General features: G+C 36.0%; 1 protein-coding gene across 8 annotated transcripts in view; it reads left to right on the top strand.

Moving 5' to 3' along the window:
- Positions 1-18,482, top strand: part of ARL15 (ADP ribosylation factor like GTPase 15) — a 226,551-nt gene that overhangs the window by 84,275 nt on the left and 123,794 nt on the right. For all 8 annotated transcript variants that reach the window (XM_038125728.1, XM_038125727.1, XM_038125726.1 and 5 more), the window contains one exon: positions 11,473-11,681. In XM_038125728.1, the coding sequence (XP_037981656.1) occupies positions 11,473-11,681 (209 nt within the window). The remainder of the gene's footprint in view (positions 1-11,472; positions 11,682-18,482) is intronic.

The following is an 18,482-nucleotide window of genomic DNA, read 5'->3' as shown; positions in this document are numbered from 1 at the left end:
TAATTAATGTTTAATTAATGTTTAATTTAATTTAAACCCCACTTAGATCTTCTTCATATTCTAGAATTTCTGTATATCTTCTTTGTTATTTGTGTAAATATGGTAGACTTAATATTGAGGATATTTATTAGATTTTTCAGCGAGCTTGTAACCTCTCTTAAATTATCTGTGATAGAATTTGACTTGGTTCTTGAGGAACGTTTCAGGAGATCTAGTTGCATAATAGTTGTCTTACCTGAACTTGTTCCAAGAAGATAAGATGTGCTTTGAGATAAGCACATGTGGAAAGTGTAACATTTCCTCTTTACTACCATTGGTCCATGGATTTAAACATACATGTTCCTGTTTGAGCATGTATCCTGTAAAAAAAAAAACCAACCCAGTAAGTTTTCTTTCATAAAGAGACCACTCCTCAGGGATAGTGTGGATACTGCTTGAGTGTGTTATGTGCATTATGTGCACTTAGTCATAATGTCACTTCTTGGTTTTTTTTTTAAATAGGGTGAATAATTTGCAGTCTAGTTTATATGTTCTGCTACCTAAGCTATATGAAATATATAATTCTTGTAGGTAAATAGAATTTTTTAATCAAAAATTGAATCTGTGATTCAATAGCAGATAGTAGATCCTTGTTGAAGTCTCTTAACATTTTCTGATCATATGGGTATGTGTGTTTTGAGAAATCTTATCTTAGTGGAGAGTTTTGGCTCATGATGGGGAGTAATCCAGAATACTTGATTTGTTGTTTTCATCCACTTATTTCTTCTCAAAGACAGAAGGATTGTCAGAATTTTTTACTGGACCTTTTACCTCCTTTTTCCTTTGACCTATGGCTGTTTGCATATCTGTATTTAAAAATTATGTAATCTGATTTCTTATATGAAATATTGCAGAAAAATGCTAGTTCCGTTACCTTTTCATGGTCTGGTAAGAGAGCAAAAGCAAGCTTCCAAACGTTTGTTATGTTCCAAAAGTTGATGGTCACTAGTGGTACTCCCCAGGACCCATTACGGGCCCCAGTTTTGTTTAATATCTTTATTGATGGTCTGGACAAGGGGATCAAGTGCACTTTTGGTTTGTAGATGATGCCCAGTTGGGTGGGAGTGTTGTTCTGGTGGAGAGTAGGAAGTCCCCGCAGAGGATATGGACAGGCTGCATCCGTGGGTTGAGGCCAGTGGGGTGAGGTTCAACAAGGCCAAGTGCCAGGTCCTGCCCTGGGTCACAACAACCCCAGGCAGTGCCACAGGCTGGGGCAGAATGGCTGGAAAGGGACCCTGGGGGTGCTGGTGACAGCAGCTGAACATGAGCCAGGGTGTGCCCAGGTGGCCAAGAAGGCCAATGGCATCCTGGCCTGGATCAGCAATGGTGTGGCCAGCAGGAGCAGGGCAGGGATTGTCCCCCTGTGCTGGGCACTGGTGAGGCCACACCTCGAGTGCTGTGTCCAGCTCTGGGCCCTCACTGCAGGAAAGACACTGAGGAGCTGGAGAGAGTGCAGAGAAGGGCAATGGAGCTGGGGCAGGGTCTGGAGCACAGGTCCTGTGAGGAGTCCTGTGAGGCTGAGGAAACTCCTCAGCTGAGGAAGTATGTAGCCTGTAGTAAAGGAAGGCCAGAGGTGACTTTATCAACAACTGCCTGAAAGGAGACTGTGGCCAGGTAGGGCCTGTCAACCAGTGACAGGATAAGAGGACATGGCCTCAAGCTGCACCAGCGGAAGTTCAGACTGACATGAGGAAGAATTTCTTAATGAAAACAGTTGTTAAACATTGGAATGACCGCCAAGGGAGTCACCATCCCTGGAGATGTTCAAGAAACAACTGGACATGGCTCTTAGTGCCATGATCTAGTTTACAAGGTGGTGATAGGTCAAAGGTTGTACTTGCTGATCTTAGAGGTCTTTTCCAACCTAAATCATTCTGTGATTCTCTAGTCAGCATTTAACCTTTTCACTGAGAAATGTGTTCCTGTTTGATGAAAACAGGAATGTTCCTGTTTGAGGGTAAAACCTGAGCTTTCTGGAGTAGGCATGGTTTCTCTCTTGCTCCTATGTGAAAATAAACCAAAACATTTTTCATTTGTCACTCTAAGACATCACTATTAAATTTTGTTTTGGAATTTCTGCTTCTGATGTTGAAGTGAAACCCATGTTTTGCCTGATTGCTGGGTATTTTTTTGTCTTATTCCTGTTTTTTTCCCTTCAATCGTTATGCTATTGTTATATAATTTCTCTTTACTGTAATGTGGTGGACTTGTCCAGACCTCCACACATTTGATCTTGGAAACTTGAAGGAAGGCATCTTTCGTTAATAACCACTGCTTGTTATTACATGTTATTTACAGAATGACATTCTATATAGTTTTAATTTTTTGGTGCTTTGTCTTTTTAGGTTTAGGTAACAGGAATCTTCATATGTCATCATACAGTGACATATTAACAGCCAGTATTTAAAACACAGCAGAAGTTATAGTGCTTAAGGTTCTTATATTCACCAGCCAAGCATTTATATGAAACAGATGCTGACTCTGTAGTATTCTTTCTGTTTTGTTGAAGCAGTATTCTTCCTTGAGGTCAAAGATGGTGCTAATTTTTACTGTGCTGGTTGTCTCCAAAGCTGATAATGAAGCCAGGTTTTATTTCTTCATTTCTACAGGGATTGTAAATTTTCAGGCAAAATATACAGAACATAGTCTCCCTTCTTTAATCAATTCAAGGACTGGTTATCTCTTCATCCTCCTTTAAGATTTAGGGACAGGGAACAAAGTTTTGCTGTGCTCTCTTTGCAGAAGTATTTCTTTGAAGCACATGATTCTAGAATATTAAAAATTCAACACATTTTCTGTTTTTTTATTTTTTTCGTTTCCTAAGACAGGAACTTGCAGTCCTAACAGAAAATAAATTGTTTATCCAATTTGATAAATGGTAAATGTTTTGTTTAAAAACCTAGAATTCAATCCTGAAAAGGTAAGACTATATAGAGAGCTTTCAAATCTCACATTAGGCTTTCTTGAATTACTTGAAAAGAAAGTCTTGCTTTATTTGCTGACCAAGTTGAACTGACTGTTCCCTAAGTTGCTATTTTGCTATACCAGTAATCCCTTCCTTGTCCCCAAGAAGCTAAAAAAAATACCATTTTTTCCTCCCAAAAATTTGGTCTAGAAGATAATATGTATAATTTAAATTGTTATGGAGATGTGCCATGGCCTAGTCCACATTCTTTCAGAATGTACTATCACCAGGACAATTGGAAATATCTGTCTTTATTATGTGACTCAGCTGAGTAATGGTATGGAAAGAAACTACAGCTGTAATGATTTCCTCTTACAGTGCAGTAATTTGTTGTGGGAACTAAGGGTGACATTGTTTGTAATGAATATAGAGAGGAATGGGAGAAGACTGTAAAAATAAGGCAGATGATAACATTTGTTGTTCAGAAGATTCTAACAGTGTTTTGCTGAAAAAAAGTTTATGATGTTGAATGCTGAGGCTGGTTCTCAAGATAGATACTGGTGGTGTAAAGGCAATAGGAAGCTTTTTCTTTGGTCCTAAGAAATTCCAACCTGGAGACACAGTGGCCAAATGCACCATTTATTCCCTGTTTTTTTTAAGTAATATGCACTTGCAATGCTTTCAAAACAGAATATAAAATTGCGGTTTAGATATTTCTTCAGGTCTTTATCAAGATCTAAGGTCCATCCTGGTAGTCAACTAAGAATTTCCAGATGTCTTTTTAGAATAAATTATTTAATAATTTAGTTTGGTATCTCATAAATGGAGGCTTAGAAACTACAAGTGAGATGCCAAATAATGAGTCACGTCAAATTTAAAAGAATGATTCTGGTTGCGAGCAACTCTTCTTCTTACAAAGTTTAGAAATACTAACAACATGCTATAGGATTTAATAATGTTCCCCCTTTATTTATTTAAATATATTGTCTTATGTTTGTGTTAGGTTTTGTGGTACACTGTAAAGCCATTTTCTCAAACATAGAGAGTACATGTTGTATAGTCATATTGGAAAATTCATTTAAGACCAAAATCCCTTAAGTGCTTAGTAAGAGTGGAGTGGTTAATATCAGGAATGCTCTTGTCTCCAGTTGGTTGAGCATGCCCAGGAAAAGAGATGAGAACTTGCCCCCCACTGCTGTTACTTCTTAAGCTTGATTACCAAAGTCATAAATTCACATTCTTAGGCCAGCTAAATTAATTGTCTAGGGGACAGCTTGAGAACAAATAGCTTTAAATAGGTTTGGTTAAACAAAGCATGCGTATTTTGCCTTAATTTGGAAGTAAAGAGCAGCAGAAAAGAGAGTAGGAGGAGAAGCCACACTGTTGTGCAGTCCAAGTTGAATGGAAAATATGAAATTCTGGAGAAGACAGCAACAGTTGTCAGGTAGTATCTGCCTGGTGAAAAAAAATGATGGACATGGGAGAAAATTGTGTTGCTCTATTATTTAGAGTTTAAAATTCAAACATTTTTGGGAAATTTCTCTCCCTGTACTCTATGAAAGTAGAGCACAGAACACCCTTCAAGCAACATAGAGCAGCTAACATTTCATCAAGTTAGTCATCAGAAAACTGATCCCACAAGTAAATGCCAGCCTAAGTCATCTACAGAGGGATGAACTAACACAAAGCAATAAAATGCCCATACTGTACTTGACTAAAAGGCACTTGACACCTCTACAAAATCTGGTTGTGGAGTACATGCAATGCCATCTGTGACATAGCTGCATCAAACAGTTTACAGAATGTCTTAGCGGATGAAATTTTTAGATGACCCTGTTGAGCTGTCCACGCTGTGAGTCGCACGGATGCATTCCACTTCCAAAAGCATTAAATTTAGATCTGTTTGCTATCAGTCATGCTCTGCCTGCTGTTCAAATGATGCCTAAACCCAGCCTCTGTCACATAGTTTCCTCATTTCATAGGTAAGAAAGATCATTTACACCTGCTTATGGACCTCTTTAATGAGAGTCTGAGGAAGCTCTTGTCCAGCATAGTGATCTTAACTGTGTTCTTTGGAAATACTGTGCTTTTGCTACAATTAGGTTTTTTTACTGTGAGTAGACAACCTGCAATTTGTCTCACTACAAGTAGGAGCGATGCAAGCAATGCCTACCAAATATGTGTAAACAGGATAAGCAAAATACATAACTACCTAGTTAAGCTTTTTGTGGGTGTGGACTGGTTGTTTTTGTTTGTGAGATATTTTATGGAGCGAAAAGCAGAACGTTTGGTTTGCTTAAAAGTCTGCCTCCTGTTGGGCTTGCAATGCCATTTTCTTCAGGCAGAATCAAAGGATAGAGAGTAGCAGCTTAGTTAAGCATCAGAAATTATACAAATATTTTAGGAACATCCCCCAGAGTTTTGTCTTTGATTCTAGACAGCTAAAGCTTTGAACTTCTGTGGGCCAATTCCCAAAAAGGCTAAATAGAAGTACACAGCTGTGGAAGACTTGCCACTTCTTTTGTATGACTACTAGTTTGAAGTGCCATAGAGATAGATGTATTTTGAACTTTATTTGAGGTTAGCTGTGCTGTTACCAAAGCTGTGACTGCAGCTCAGGGGAGGGTACAGGCTGGGTGCTGGCAGCAGTCTTACTGTGGAGTTGTGCCTCTGCTTCTGACACCCTGACTGTCTCAGAGTTCTCTAACAGATGTGGGAGACAGACACAGATGCAGGTTATCTTGATGCCAGCCAGTCTTTGCTAGCCCTGGAGGAGATACTGTGTGTTTGTGAAAAAAAAAACCCAAAAAAAACCCCCAAACTCATTGAAAAACAGAAAAAGAAGAGGTGAAGAATGGCTGTCTGTGCCACCTGCTGCAAACTAATAAATCTTTAGATATTGGGCTTAAATAGATGTTACAGCATATTGCAGAGCACACATATCCTTCTCTTTCGTTTAAATTAATTTGTAAATTATTAAATAAACTTTATAATGAATGTTATGTTCTTGAGTAGAACAGGTGATACTTGTTTCAAATTGCAAGTTTGTGGGTTTTTTTTAACATGGTATTATATAATACACACAACCAAGTAGATCAAACTGACTTTCTGGAGGCAGGTATAAGTATAATGTTTTATAACTTCCAAATGCTTGAAACCCAAATGTTGTTCCAACAGATTTAAATATCAGAGTAAGGTGGAGATTCAAATTTGGAAACAGCATATAAGTTGGCTAATAAGGAACATACTGAAGGCTTGAATTACAGATTAATCTCACTGGGAAAGCCTGGAAGGCAGACAAAAGATGACAGAGATGGTTTCCATAAACTTTAGTTTGATAAGAAAAATAAAATGAAGTACCATAAACTTATATGCATTTCTGATTTTGTATGTTTTGAATACAAAGACAGACAATTTTTTCCTCAACATTTTCTTTTTTTTTTTTTCCTTCTATGCTGTTTTTTTCTTACCATATTTGAATTGCTGCAGTGAATATAGCTGACTTGGCAATCTCAAAATATTCCTCTTTCTGGGGAAAAGTGCCATTTTCCCCCTACCATGTTTTGTGCATTGCAGGAGGACACTGCCTGAAAGCCTAGAGGAAGTAGGCTGTGATCACTTGGTCTTAGACTCTAGTAAGCAGAAGTCCTGGCACTTTTGAAAATGGGAGAAGGTTTTGGTTTAGCGTCTGTGTTGTTGCAGTAGCCATACAAAGTAGCCAATAAATGATGACTGACATTACGCCATTGAAAACATTTGTATCTCTGTGTGGATGTATCTGTCAGATAGGACAAATTCCGTGCAGATTCATAGCAAGTATCTTAAAAATGTGTGTGTCATAAAAAGGAGCCAGCACATAAAAAACCCCAACAAACAACAGCAAAAAACCCTCTACTGTATATAGGATTTATTCAAGGGTGGAATACTGGGAAACCTGCCCAAGATAGATAAGGAGCAACCACATCTCTTGAACATGTTAAGATTTCTAAGGTTTCAGACATGTTCTTGGCTACTCAGGAAAGTACATCAGTTCTACTTGTGAGGATATGATGTGAAGTGAAGGTATAAATCCTACATAGATTTAGAAACATGTGTTTTCCAAAGGTTTTCTTGAGGTGAGAGACTAGGGTATATTTACAAATTTTGCAAGAATGGATGAGAGTTTTTTTTTTCCCTTCCCTTCTTACTAACCCATCCATGGCCAGCGTTGCACACAAAAAGATTTTGTGGCAGAGTCCTTGGCATTTTTTCATCTTTATGTTTATTAGAAATGTTCTGTTTAATATCAGTCGTGGAATGATCTATGTAATATTTTAATTAACTATAAAACATTCGGAGTATGTAGGTGAGTGGATGATATCTCCGAAGTGCTAGAAAAGCTCTTTGCAGCCTGTGTTCTTTCATGTGCTCTAGTTAACTGTTTTTGATGGGAAGGGAAAAAAAGTTTTCTCCTCTATTTGAGACTGTAACTTCTCCAGACCTGAGATGTATTTTAAGGTTAACAAGAGCTTTAATTTGCAGACCAGACTGTGTTGAAGCAAGGGGTCTGTGACATTCATTGTGCTCTTGATGCAGAGTTGCTGCATCTGACAAGTAACAATTTGATACATGCAAATTTCTTTCAGTGATTTTTTTTCTGTAACACTATGTTCTGTTCTCCTGAAAAAGGAGGGAATTGAACTGAAAAGGGAGGAATTGGAGGTAGCCTCAAACCACCACTGTGAATCAAGACGTAAATAGAAGTATTCATAGCTGAAAGGTAGATTTGCAGCTCTGTGTTTTGCATAATATTTACAAGAGTGTGTACTTTGTACTTGTACTTGTATGTACTGGTTCAAGTGCATGTTAAACTGCACATAACTCAATTATCACAAATAATTAAGAATGTTAATATGGGCACACTGTTCTTTTGACTGATGATAAAGAAAAAATATTTATTTGATATTTAAAAATATTAAAATGAAGGTCTTTAAAATTACAGTTACTTAAGTAAACCTGTCCTGTAGTAATGCTAAATAGTTGGGGTTTTTAATTCAGCATCCTCTCATTTTTCTGTAAGGAGAGGTTTTTTTCCTGTTATAAAGTAATTCAAGCCTACGTTTGATTGAATAGCAGTTTTTCTTTTAGAGTAAGTGGTGTGGTTGTGTTGTAGATTGTGGATTTTGGTGGGTTTTTTCCCCTAGTTTATTTGTAAAATGCATATTTCAGTCACTTTACAGGACTCAACCCACTCCTGTAAGTTCCTTCATTGCTGAGGGAAACAAATCATATGCTTAGCCATAAGTAGTGGCTCTTGCTTGTGTTTGAGGAAGCTACTACTCTGAATGTCACATTTAAGTGAACCTGTCACAAAGCACATTCCTTAGGTCTAATGTGAAGTATGTTTTTCTGATGTTTTGGAGATTTATTTTTTTTAAATCTTAGTTTAGGCAGTTTATTGGTTGGAGAAACAGACATATGGTTCAAAGCTGTCAGAGAAACACATGATAGCAGGCTGATAAATCTAAATGCTTATTCTATGTGTTACTATTGTTTGATTGGATGTTTTGTGTACTACTTAAGTTAAATTCCTGCTTTTATCGCATCAGTCTTCTGAGAGCCTAAGGATGTTTCATGGATACACAATATATTCTGGATTTCCAAAGACCTCAGACTTTGAATCTTCCTGTCTTTGAAACCTTTGGAATAGATGAAAAAAAATTGATTAATAAGATAGTTTTGCTGAACTGCACCTCAAAACAACTGCTTGCTTTCTAAGGCTAAATTTGTCATGCCACAATGTGTGAATAGCTGAATACTTCATAGGCAAGTATATCCTTCCCAGGATAACTCCAGGTTCACTCTACTCCACTGTTCTGAGGAAAGAAGCTGAGAGCAGATTCTGGATATGAAGAGTTAAGGCAAAAGAATATCAGGTTATTTGTCTTGTAGAAATTGTGACTTCCAGCTGCTGATAGCTTGTTGATGCCAAGAATTATTTTTCTAGTGCATTTGCCAGAAAAATGGTTTAAAATGGCACCCTAAGGTACATGCTTTATCAGTTTTTTCCTTGTCTGCTTAGTGGAAATTATTTTTGTTCTTAAACCTCAGGTGATTTCCTCAGAACTGAAGTGTAAGCAATTTCAGGGCATGTCATTAGAGTAATGGAAGATCCCAAAGAAAATACCAAGTTTCATGGTTGTTCTAATGGGATAATTGTTCTTATGACTATGCCATGGTGACTGACCAGGGCTGGAGAGAAAAGGATTGCTATACTTTGGTGGTGGTTCTTTTGGGACAACTGATCTGCAGGAACAAAGCTGAGCTGCTAAAAAACCTGAACCAAAAAGACAGGACTGTAAGGTCAACAAATCAGCATACTCCTTTTCTGGCTTCAGTGTCCCATGTAGGGATCCATGAGCTGCTTTCTTCCAAGTGCCTGGATATGAGAGGTCAAATGCTCTGCAGTTTACCACAGTTTTTCTTTTCAGAGTGAGTATGGTTACAAAGGTAAGACTCAGATTCTAGTAGTGACATGTGATTGAAAAGTAGCTGACTGATGCTGAGAGCAAATAAGACAGATGTTATGTTGCTAGGAAAAAAAAATACGTTCAAAGAACAGATCATGGTCTTGGTCTTTAGGTTCATAGAAAATGATTCTCTACTAGTTTTTAAAGTAATGTGATACTTCAGATGCCTGTGACACTGCTGTGTGTGGCTATGTAAATAGTGTCCCTCTGGCAGCTTGCTCTACTTGGTTCTGAAGTAGACAGCTGTTTGAAAAGACTGGGGCATATAACAGATGCTATAAAATTCTTTACAAGTATAGTTGACAGATATTCGTGTTCTACAGAAACACAGAATTAACTTTCAATGTAGTCTCTCTTCTGTATATATAATATTAATCTTCAGATCCTGATGATAAAATAAATAAAACAACTGTCCTGTTTGGCATTTTTATTTTGAGTCTAGTTAAATTAACAGAGAGATTAGGCAAGGTCTCGACTAAGTCCCACAACTATTCACATTTAAGTAGTCAGCTCTGTAGGTCGTTTGCAGAAAAAAAAAATTATTAGGTATGACTTCAATATTCTCTGTAGGAAAAAGTGTGTGTGCTTGTGTGTTGACAGTTTGTGCTGGGTGCAGATACAGAAACAAAGTGTTCAGGATTCCAGTGTGACTAGTAAAAAGACAAGAGTAACTCTATTAGGTGAGATTTGAATACTCTTGAGTTGCATACCTAAATTTCGTAGAGCAGATGTTTATTTCTTCCTTCACTTGTATTTAGTGACTGTCTTTTTTGTGGCACAACGTGTAAATTAAGTTAATATTTTTAGTATTGTATTAATGTTACAGTCATTATGTTGCATTAAAATCTCATTATGTTTCTCAGAAGTTTTGTGTCATTTTGTTTCACTGAAAAATGGATTTTTTTTATTTTAAGCTCTTGGTTCTTATATAAAACAAGCTACTTGTTTTATATATGGAAGTTCACTTCTCCCGGTCTCAAAATAAGAGAAGTGTCTATAAAAGATACCTTCTGCACATTTCTGCAAGTCACTGTCTGGCAGACATGTCAAGTTTATTACTAGACTATTGCTGCTGCTGTTCACTGTTTAGTGTTTGTCCCCATGAGTGTAGTGCCAGATCCAGACATACAAAGAATAGCCCATATCCAAATCATAGTTTAGATAGTTTGACAGCTGTCAAATACAATTTTTTTTTTCCTACCTCATTGCTACAACATATGCTGCTCTCCAGGGGAGACAAAAGCTTTCTGTTGATAACCTTAGTGCTTGGCTTCTGTTGAGATGGCTGAGTGCTGCTGAACTGTGTCCTAAAAATTACTGTGGCATATAAGCCTATACAGTCACTCATGTGTCTGCTGTTGGGCTCTTCCAGAATCCTTAGTGTGGTTGACAGAGCAAAAGTAGTTGAACTGAATGCCTTTGCATGTAGTCACCCTAGCTCCTCATTCACTGTTCAACTCACTATTGTATCATCATTCTCCTCATTAAGTATCTAATTACTTTAATAGGCTTTCCTGACACCTTTTTTCCCCAATTATGAAGTGGTTGCCTGATGGTTTGGAGATGAACTGGAAGACCTTATCAGAAATGAACAACTGCCATGACAGAAGCAGGTTTATGACAAGGAGCTGCAGGGCAAAGTGAAAAAGAATGGGTAAAGGTTTAGGTATTAGTGCCAAGATAGTCCAGTTAGAAGGTAAAGGATTAGGCTCTGTGGTACTGTCAGCATGGTAGTTCTGCCAGTACTCATTAATAGAGCAGAGGCTTAAATGGAAGAAAGCTACATTGAGTCAACTTCCTTCCTTATTTAAACAGTGTTGATTTGACATAGAGGGGGGGTGTGTGTGTATGTTGGATTTTTTTAATACTTTTTTCTTTTTTATTCTTTTAATTATGGTTAAGGGTGAAAATGTAGTTAATTATTTTGATCATTCTAAGTAGATGGTTTATTTTCACTTACAAGTGTTACATTTGTTAAACTATTCTTGTTTTAATTAGTTCTTATTATTGTCTTGAAAGGAGCTGACAATATCAGGAAATACTGGAGTCGTTACTACCAAGGATCCCAAGGGGTAATATTTGTACTAGACAGCGCCTCCTCTGAAGATGATCTAGAAACTGCTAGGAATGAGCTGCATTCTGCTCTTCAGCACCCACAGTTATGTACTTTGCCGTTTTTAATACTGGCCAATCACCAAGACAAGCCAGCAGCTCGCTCAGTACAAGAGGTATGTTCATGTGTCAGCTTCTTGCCTGTTTGTATTTACTTTCTGCACACCACTGACCCCCTATCACTTATTACCCTGACATCCTGGTTAAGGACTGGCCTCTGTTTCTTCTTTACTGTAAGTACACAGACCAGGAACAGTCCCAATCCCCAAAAACTTACTCCACTGCACTCTATACAGACTTAGCTGTTCTGGAAAACAGACAAGTAATACTTGGATACAAACAGATCTTCTGCTTTCACCATATTTTGCTTAAGGGAGGAAAGATGTTTTTAAAACTACTCTTATGAAAAGCTGCTGGGAGAGTGATTTTTTTGTTTAACTTGGGTTTTTATTTGCTATTAGTTTTAATTTTGCACTGTTCCATTACTCTATTCTTTTCCACTGCTTAAAGCAATACGTTGCAGCCATAAGTTGTCTTTTTTATGTAAAAGCTTTTTTCTGAACTGCTGTGTACTGATTTGAGGTCAGAGTTGCAATTCCTGTTCTGAAGTCCTGAACTGGTTCTCATCTTCCTGTTCTAAGGAGTAATGTTATGTTTTTTTGTCTAATTTCTAGCTATCATACAGTAAATTATGAAATTGTTCTATTCAGTGTACCTTTTGCTCTTCAGTTTCTGAGAAATTTGTCTTGTCTACATTCCTATCATGTCAGATACATTTGAGGAAATGCTGAAAATTACTTCTGAAATTGTAGGAAGAAATTAAAATCGGGTTGTGTCATTCTGTTCATAAATGTCATTTAAAGGACTCCTCCTCTTAACGATTATATGAGAAATCCATTTGTTCTGTGATTGCAGCAGAGTGAAAACTGTTTCAGCACCTTACTGTGTTGCTGCTTTGTATTTAAACTGATTCTTTCTTAGATTTTTCTTTTTCCGAAATGTGAAGTTTTAGACTTTCAGCTTGGAACAAACTGATCTGTAGAATAACTGCTCTTAGTACAGTATAGTTGAACATGCAGCCTTTGTTTCTTTATTGCTACTTATGTCTTCTTTCCGAGTCAAAAGAAATTAAGCATATTATATGTTAGGAAATGGCGTACGTGTGAGTGGAGTATAGCAGTGTTTTTAAGAAGAGATTGTGACAGCTTTGTAAACTACACCCTAAAATATTTCCAAAAATTGTTGGTCCTTTTCTCTGAAAAGTCATTCTTAGGAAAAAGGAAAACAAATTGAATTTGAATTGAAAAGATCAAGTTACATAAAAAAGTAAACATAAGTTATGAAGGGATAGAACCTACAAGTTCTAGGTCTTGTTCATATAAAAAAACCAGAAAAAAAGTAATGAATACTTAAAGGAAATTTAATATGGATTTTGATATGTAAGTTTAATAATTTGGCCTAGTTTATTATACAGCATAAAAGCAAATTTGGCCTAGTTTATTGTACAGCATAAAAGCAAAAATGTCCCACTACAAAAATGAAAATATCCTGAGACAAACTGATTGGATTTTATCATCCAAATATAGTCTATATGCCTTGGCTTTAACTTTTTCATAGAGCAATACAGATCACATTTTTTATCATCAGAAGGGTTGTTTCTTATATGACTTAAGTATTTCTTATTTTACTATATTTTTTATTTTTAAAGTGGCCAAATTTGGTTCAATATAATGTGAAGATTTTGATAGCAAATAAAATTTAAGAAATGTTCTTTGTCCAATTTCATATTAATAATGAATGAAATGGCAGTTGGTTTACTTTGCAGCAAATTATACTTGTAACTCTCTCATCTTGCAGGTGAGCTGCTCATGTGGGTAGACTTTTGGGCCTGAACTGAATTTTCTGTGTATTTAGAGTTAACATTTCTTTTCTTTCATTGGCAGTACCCTCATTTTCACCTCATTCTTCATTACCAGTTGCTTGAAATCTCAGTAGGGTAATAGATCTTTATGCTTACAATAGCATTTAAATGGGTTTCTACCACATGCTTTAAAAAAAAAATCTTACAGCTTATTATGGTAGTAGACAAGTCTTGATTGCTAGTGTATGAGTACACCAGAATGTGTGCAGAATACAACAGTTTTGTTAAATGTGCACTGTACATGCATATTCTCAGGGAAAAACTCACACTGTATCAAGAGCTCAGTGATTTTGAAGTTCTTTAATTAAGAGTAGTGGAAAGTTAAATTAAAAGAAAAATAAAAAAAGGAAAAAGAGAGAGAAAATGTCACAAAGTTATTACATTGTCCCTGAAAAAATGGCGGTCTGTGTTTGCTGTGTATACAAAGTAGAAGCCTTCTATGGTCATTTTTACCAATGTTGAAATGGTAATTTCTTGCTTTCCTAAAAGCTGTGCTATTTTCCTCATTATTGAGATGTGGAATAGAAGTAAAATGATGAATCCCAAGACCATTGCTTATATAAAACCAACATATTAAAGTATGCAACAAATGTAATATGTTGAGCATTGAAAGTTTTACTAGAAATGTTTGCAGAACTAAGTCCATTAATTATAGGTATTTTCTTGATTTTTTTCATGTGTTAGAAGACAGATGAATCACAGTTGAAATTTAAAAATATGTATGCATTCTTTTAGGCAACAAATTGCCTGTCTTTAATGGATATGAAAGGACTCCTTGGAGTATAATTAAGGAAAATGTCTGAGTTGAGTGGTGCATAATAGGAAATGTAGAAAAATATTTATCTACAACAAAAATTCTTCACAAAATTGTGCAAGTGCCAAGCAGTTTCTGCAACAGATGTTAGTTATATTTTTTGTTGGGAAATGTAGTTGCTTCAGTTTTTCACAATGTTGCATTTTATTTAATGTGGTTTTTTCCATACATTGCTTAGGTAGAAATGATACTGTAGAATCTACATGCTGTAAGTAATAAGCAATGTCATGAATAGTTCAATTCACAGCTATAACAGATACTTGCAAAAATATCCAAATAACTTATTTAATTTATGAAATGCAATTTAACCTAATTCATTTTGCAGAATATACTTTATATTACTGAAGTGATATGGGAAAATTACAGGAGAAGCCAAGCTGAAATACTAATCAGTAAATGTAATCCTTTTTTTCTCTGAGTTCTGTTGCTGGTTAGCTGTTTTCTAGTTGTATTTTGATTTTTAAATGAATTCAAGAAAGTAAACTTGGCATGGCATTTGATTTCAGAAACTATAAATAAAGATGCCCCTCGTATTTCTCTTATGTGGACTTCTATGGTGGTTATTCTATGTTCCCACGTCAAAGATATTTGTAAGTTGATTTGTTTTTCCTGTGACAATAGCACTTATTTAGATGTATTTAAATATCTACTAAGTGATTTCTACTGAGCCATGCTGAAATAAAGACTGCATAAATTAACCAGGCTGTAAAACTGATACAATTGTTTTTGTTCCAATGGGTTTGCTCCAGAATAACTTCATTTTAGATTGAAATTAAAGTAATGAAGAATTACTCATATAAGTAATACTGACTCGTATAAGTCAGTTCTGACTGTAGTTTTATAAAACATATGAAATAGCAAATAAAAAATTTTACAAATGCAAAATAAATTTAGTTACTCAGCATATGAGGGAAGGTGGTGACATATCAGTTTGGCCATGGTTTCCAAAAGACAGGCTGCAGTTTCAAAACAGTTTATCTAATTATATGTTTTTTTAAATAAGTGTCTTCCTGGCAGAATGTGCTTTTACTTCTCCGCACAAAAGTACTTTTGATTGTCGAAATGGTTTTGATTAGTCAGATTTCTCTTACAGGCTTAAAATATTGCAGGAGAGTAGTGGTGATAAAAGTGCTTCAAATTGCTCTAAAAGGGAACAGGCATTACTGTGATTATCAACTTGTTAATTTTTTTTGAATGTATGCTACTTTGTGTATGAGTATCAGAAGCTGGATGTTGCAGTGGATTCTTGTGAGTTGAACCAGCATGCACTTTTTTCCCAGGTCAGAGCAATATTTAGGAGCTGCATGTATTGGAAGTTGTCCGTAGCCACTATATTTTAGGAGCAGGCTATTCTGGATGCTTGTCTGAATCTGTTTAGGACTCCTGGAAGCCATGTAGGACTGGCTAAAGGAGGAACCAAATTGAACTAGTTTTTCCAGTTCACTGGTAAAGCAGCTTCTTATTTGGCAGTGTGTTGACTTTGGGTTGTTTTTATTTTTATATTCAAGTCTCTTTTTGAGTTTATAGGTGCATTAGATGATCAGTGTAGATCCATTCCATTTGAACTATTCTATTCTAAGACCATATATGTGAAGACATTCATACAGTATAACCTGTATAATCAAAAATTCAGGAAATAATAAATTTCTTTCATATATTTAAATTGGTGACCGCTAGTAACAGGAGAAATCACTGAAGACCAGTTCTAAATTCCCTTTTTAAAAAAAAAAAAAAAGCTAGAACTTTTTAATGTAGACCTTCTAGTTAAGAGTAAATCAACCTATTCTCTATATTTTAAGATTATACTATTGCTTTAAATATAGTTGTTGGGAAAAGAATAGTGTGGAAAGCTTATACTGATCACAAGTGCTGTTTTTTTTTCTTGCATACAAGACCTTAGTTTAAATTTGACTTGATGGGGGTGTGAAACTCCATAGGAGAGTAATTTTTATTGTCCTTTTTTGCTTTGATAGACCAAGATTTAAAAAAAATCTTTTAAATGCTAACAATATTTTCAAAAGTGAGTGTGAAAGGTTTGTTACTTATTTACATAGATTGTGATGTATTTATCTTTTTGAGGTTATATGGATTTTGAGTCACTGACGGTGTTTAATTAGGTTTTCTGTTTGCAGAATAGTGGAAGGTAACTCTCCTAATGAAGACCCATCTTAGGGCTGTGAGGGCTGTTATCTATTACTCTGCCAGTTTCTTCTCTGTTGTTTATGTCTTGAAATAATTTTGTAGATAAAGTGTCTTTTTGAAGCCTTAAATAAACATTGCAGGAGAATGCTCAGGTTTGCCAGCATCTGTGGTGGCTCTTGCTGGTGGTGGGGATCTGGAGCATGCTGCTGATTGGGCTTTCTGGGCCTGCCAATGGTCTAAGTTGGCTACTTAGTATGACAGGCTCAATTCCAGGATGTAATCACTTCTTTATATTCCAATATCTTTGTACTGTTTTCCCATAATTCATGCTGTTTGTGGTTTCTGCTAGTTAGGAAAAATGGTTTCTCTTTGGAAACCCTTTCAGTGTATGAGTAATAGATGTCATTACAAGCAATCTGAAAAACTGCATTGAACAGTGACTACTAAAGAGGTTTAGCTTCAGAGAATATGTAGTTTCTTTGCTCATAGATTTGAGCAAATGTTTTCTCCAGGAGCAGGTACTCTTAATTAAACATAGCTTATAACCAAGAGTGAAAATGAAAGTTTTCTCCGCAGTCTGTCCCTGATCAAGCCTCTCAAATCTGAGTTTTTAAAGACCAGCTGTTGCAAATCTGTGTGCTTTGTGACAGGGACATCCAGAGCAAAGTTAAATCGGGGACAGATTTTTGGTTCCTCAAGGAACTGTTTCTGAGATGATTTATTTTCAGATTACTGCAGTAAATAGCCAAAATATAGATTCCTACCCTGTTTTTGAGATCATAGCGACCTTAGTGACCTTAATATTTGCAATCCCCTCACTGCAAATACTTCTTTTCGTCCAAGGTGTATCCCCTGATATTTGCAGATTGTTTTGGAACTGGACTCTGCTATTTTGAGTATTGGCTGCTTCCTTCACAACTGTGGCCTTTGAGGGAACAGAAGAGTTATTTGTCAGACTTCAGTTATGAACACATTTGCAGGAGAGGAGAACATTATTAAACTAGTATTTAGACAATATTAGTTTTTCCCTTTTTAGAACAATGTAGAAGTAACTCCTACATGCATTTCTCATATGAACTTCCATTCTGATTAAAAATTTCTTCATACCTATTAGGAAAATTATTTAGATATAAAAGGATCCTATGATAAAAATAATATACTAAAAATGTAATCTAAAAAGATAACAAATTTAAATAAATGTGAGTAGACCCGTATCCTAGCTAAATGTGAACAGCAAGAAATTTCATGCAGTTGCAAGACTGAATCCAAACAGTAACCACACATTTTCTTTTCATGGGTTTGTGTTTCAATCATGTTTTAAAATAAACAAAGCCATAACAGATAAAACTGTCAATGTATTCATTAGATAAAAAGATGCATTAGTATAGCTGATAATGTTTTTGTGAATAATATCACTTAATAAAGCTTAATATTGCTGTCCCAGTGTATGTGGGACAAAGAAACAAAAATTTAACAAAGAAAAGTATTTCTCTGAATAGTAAATTCCTAGTTGTGCTCTTGACAAATATGTAAGTCTGCAAGGAAATGAGTTCAAAGACTGCCCCCAGAAACTCTGATTTGGAGTGGTGTTCCTGAAGATACAAAAAAAATTGCTCAAGCACATCTGCAAATATGCACATATTACAAAACGTACAAGAAGATAAAGAGTAGTAGTAGCTAAGACACAGGAGTAGAAGTCCTGTCCACATACACCCCTTTCACAACATGAAAATGTAGTTAGAGAAATAAATCTCTTGACCTGCCCTTTGTAGTGAATGCTGCCAGGTACATGTCCGCAAAAAAAGCAGATGCATGTCTTGGAGTAGATTTCGAAGAGTATTGCTGTATATAGTTTTAAACATCAGACATGGATTTTTGCAGCACTATTTGGGTCTTCAAAGGTTTTTTTATATGTATATAGATGGTGTGTACTTCGAGTATTTATTTCATCAGCAGTATAGGTTTGCTTGCTGGCCTCTTTGCCTCCCCCATCTTTCAGGTGTGACAGACGACCATGCGATGAACTGGTTTGGACCTAAA

This window comes from Motacilla alba, chromosome Z (genome assembly GCF_015832195.1).
Source record: "Motacilla alba alba isolate MOTALB_02 chromosome Z, Motacilla_alba_V1.0_pri, whole genome shotgun sequence".
NCBI lineage: Eukaryota > Metazoa > Chordata > Aves > Passeriformes > Motacillidae > Motacilla > Motacilla alba.
This window is presented reverse-complemented; position numbering and strand designations above follow the sequence as displayed.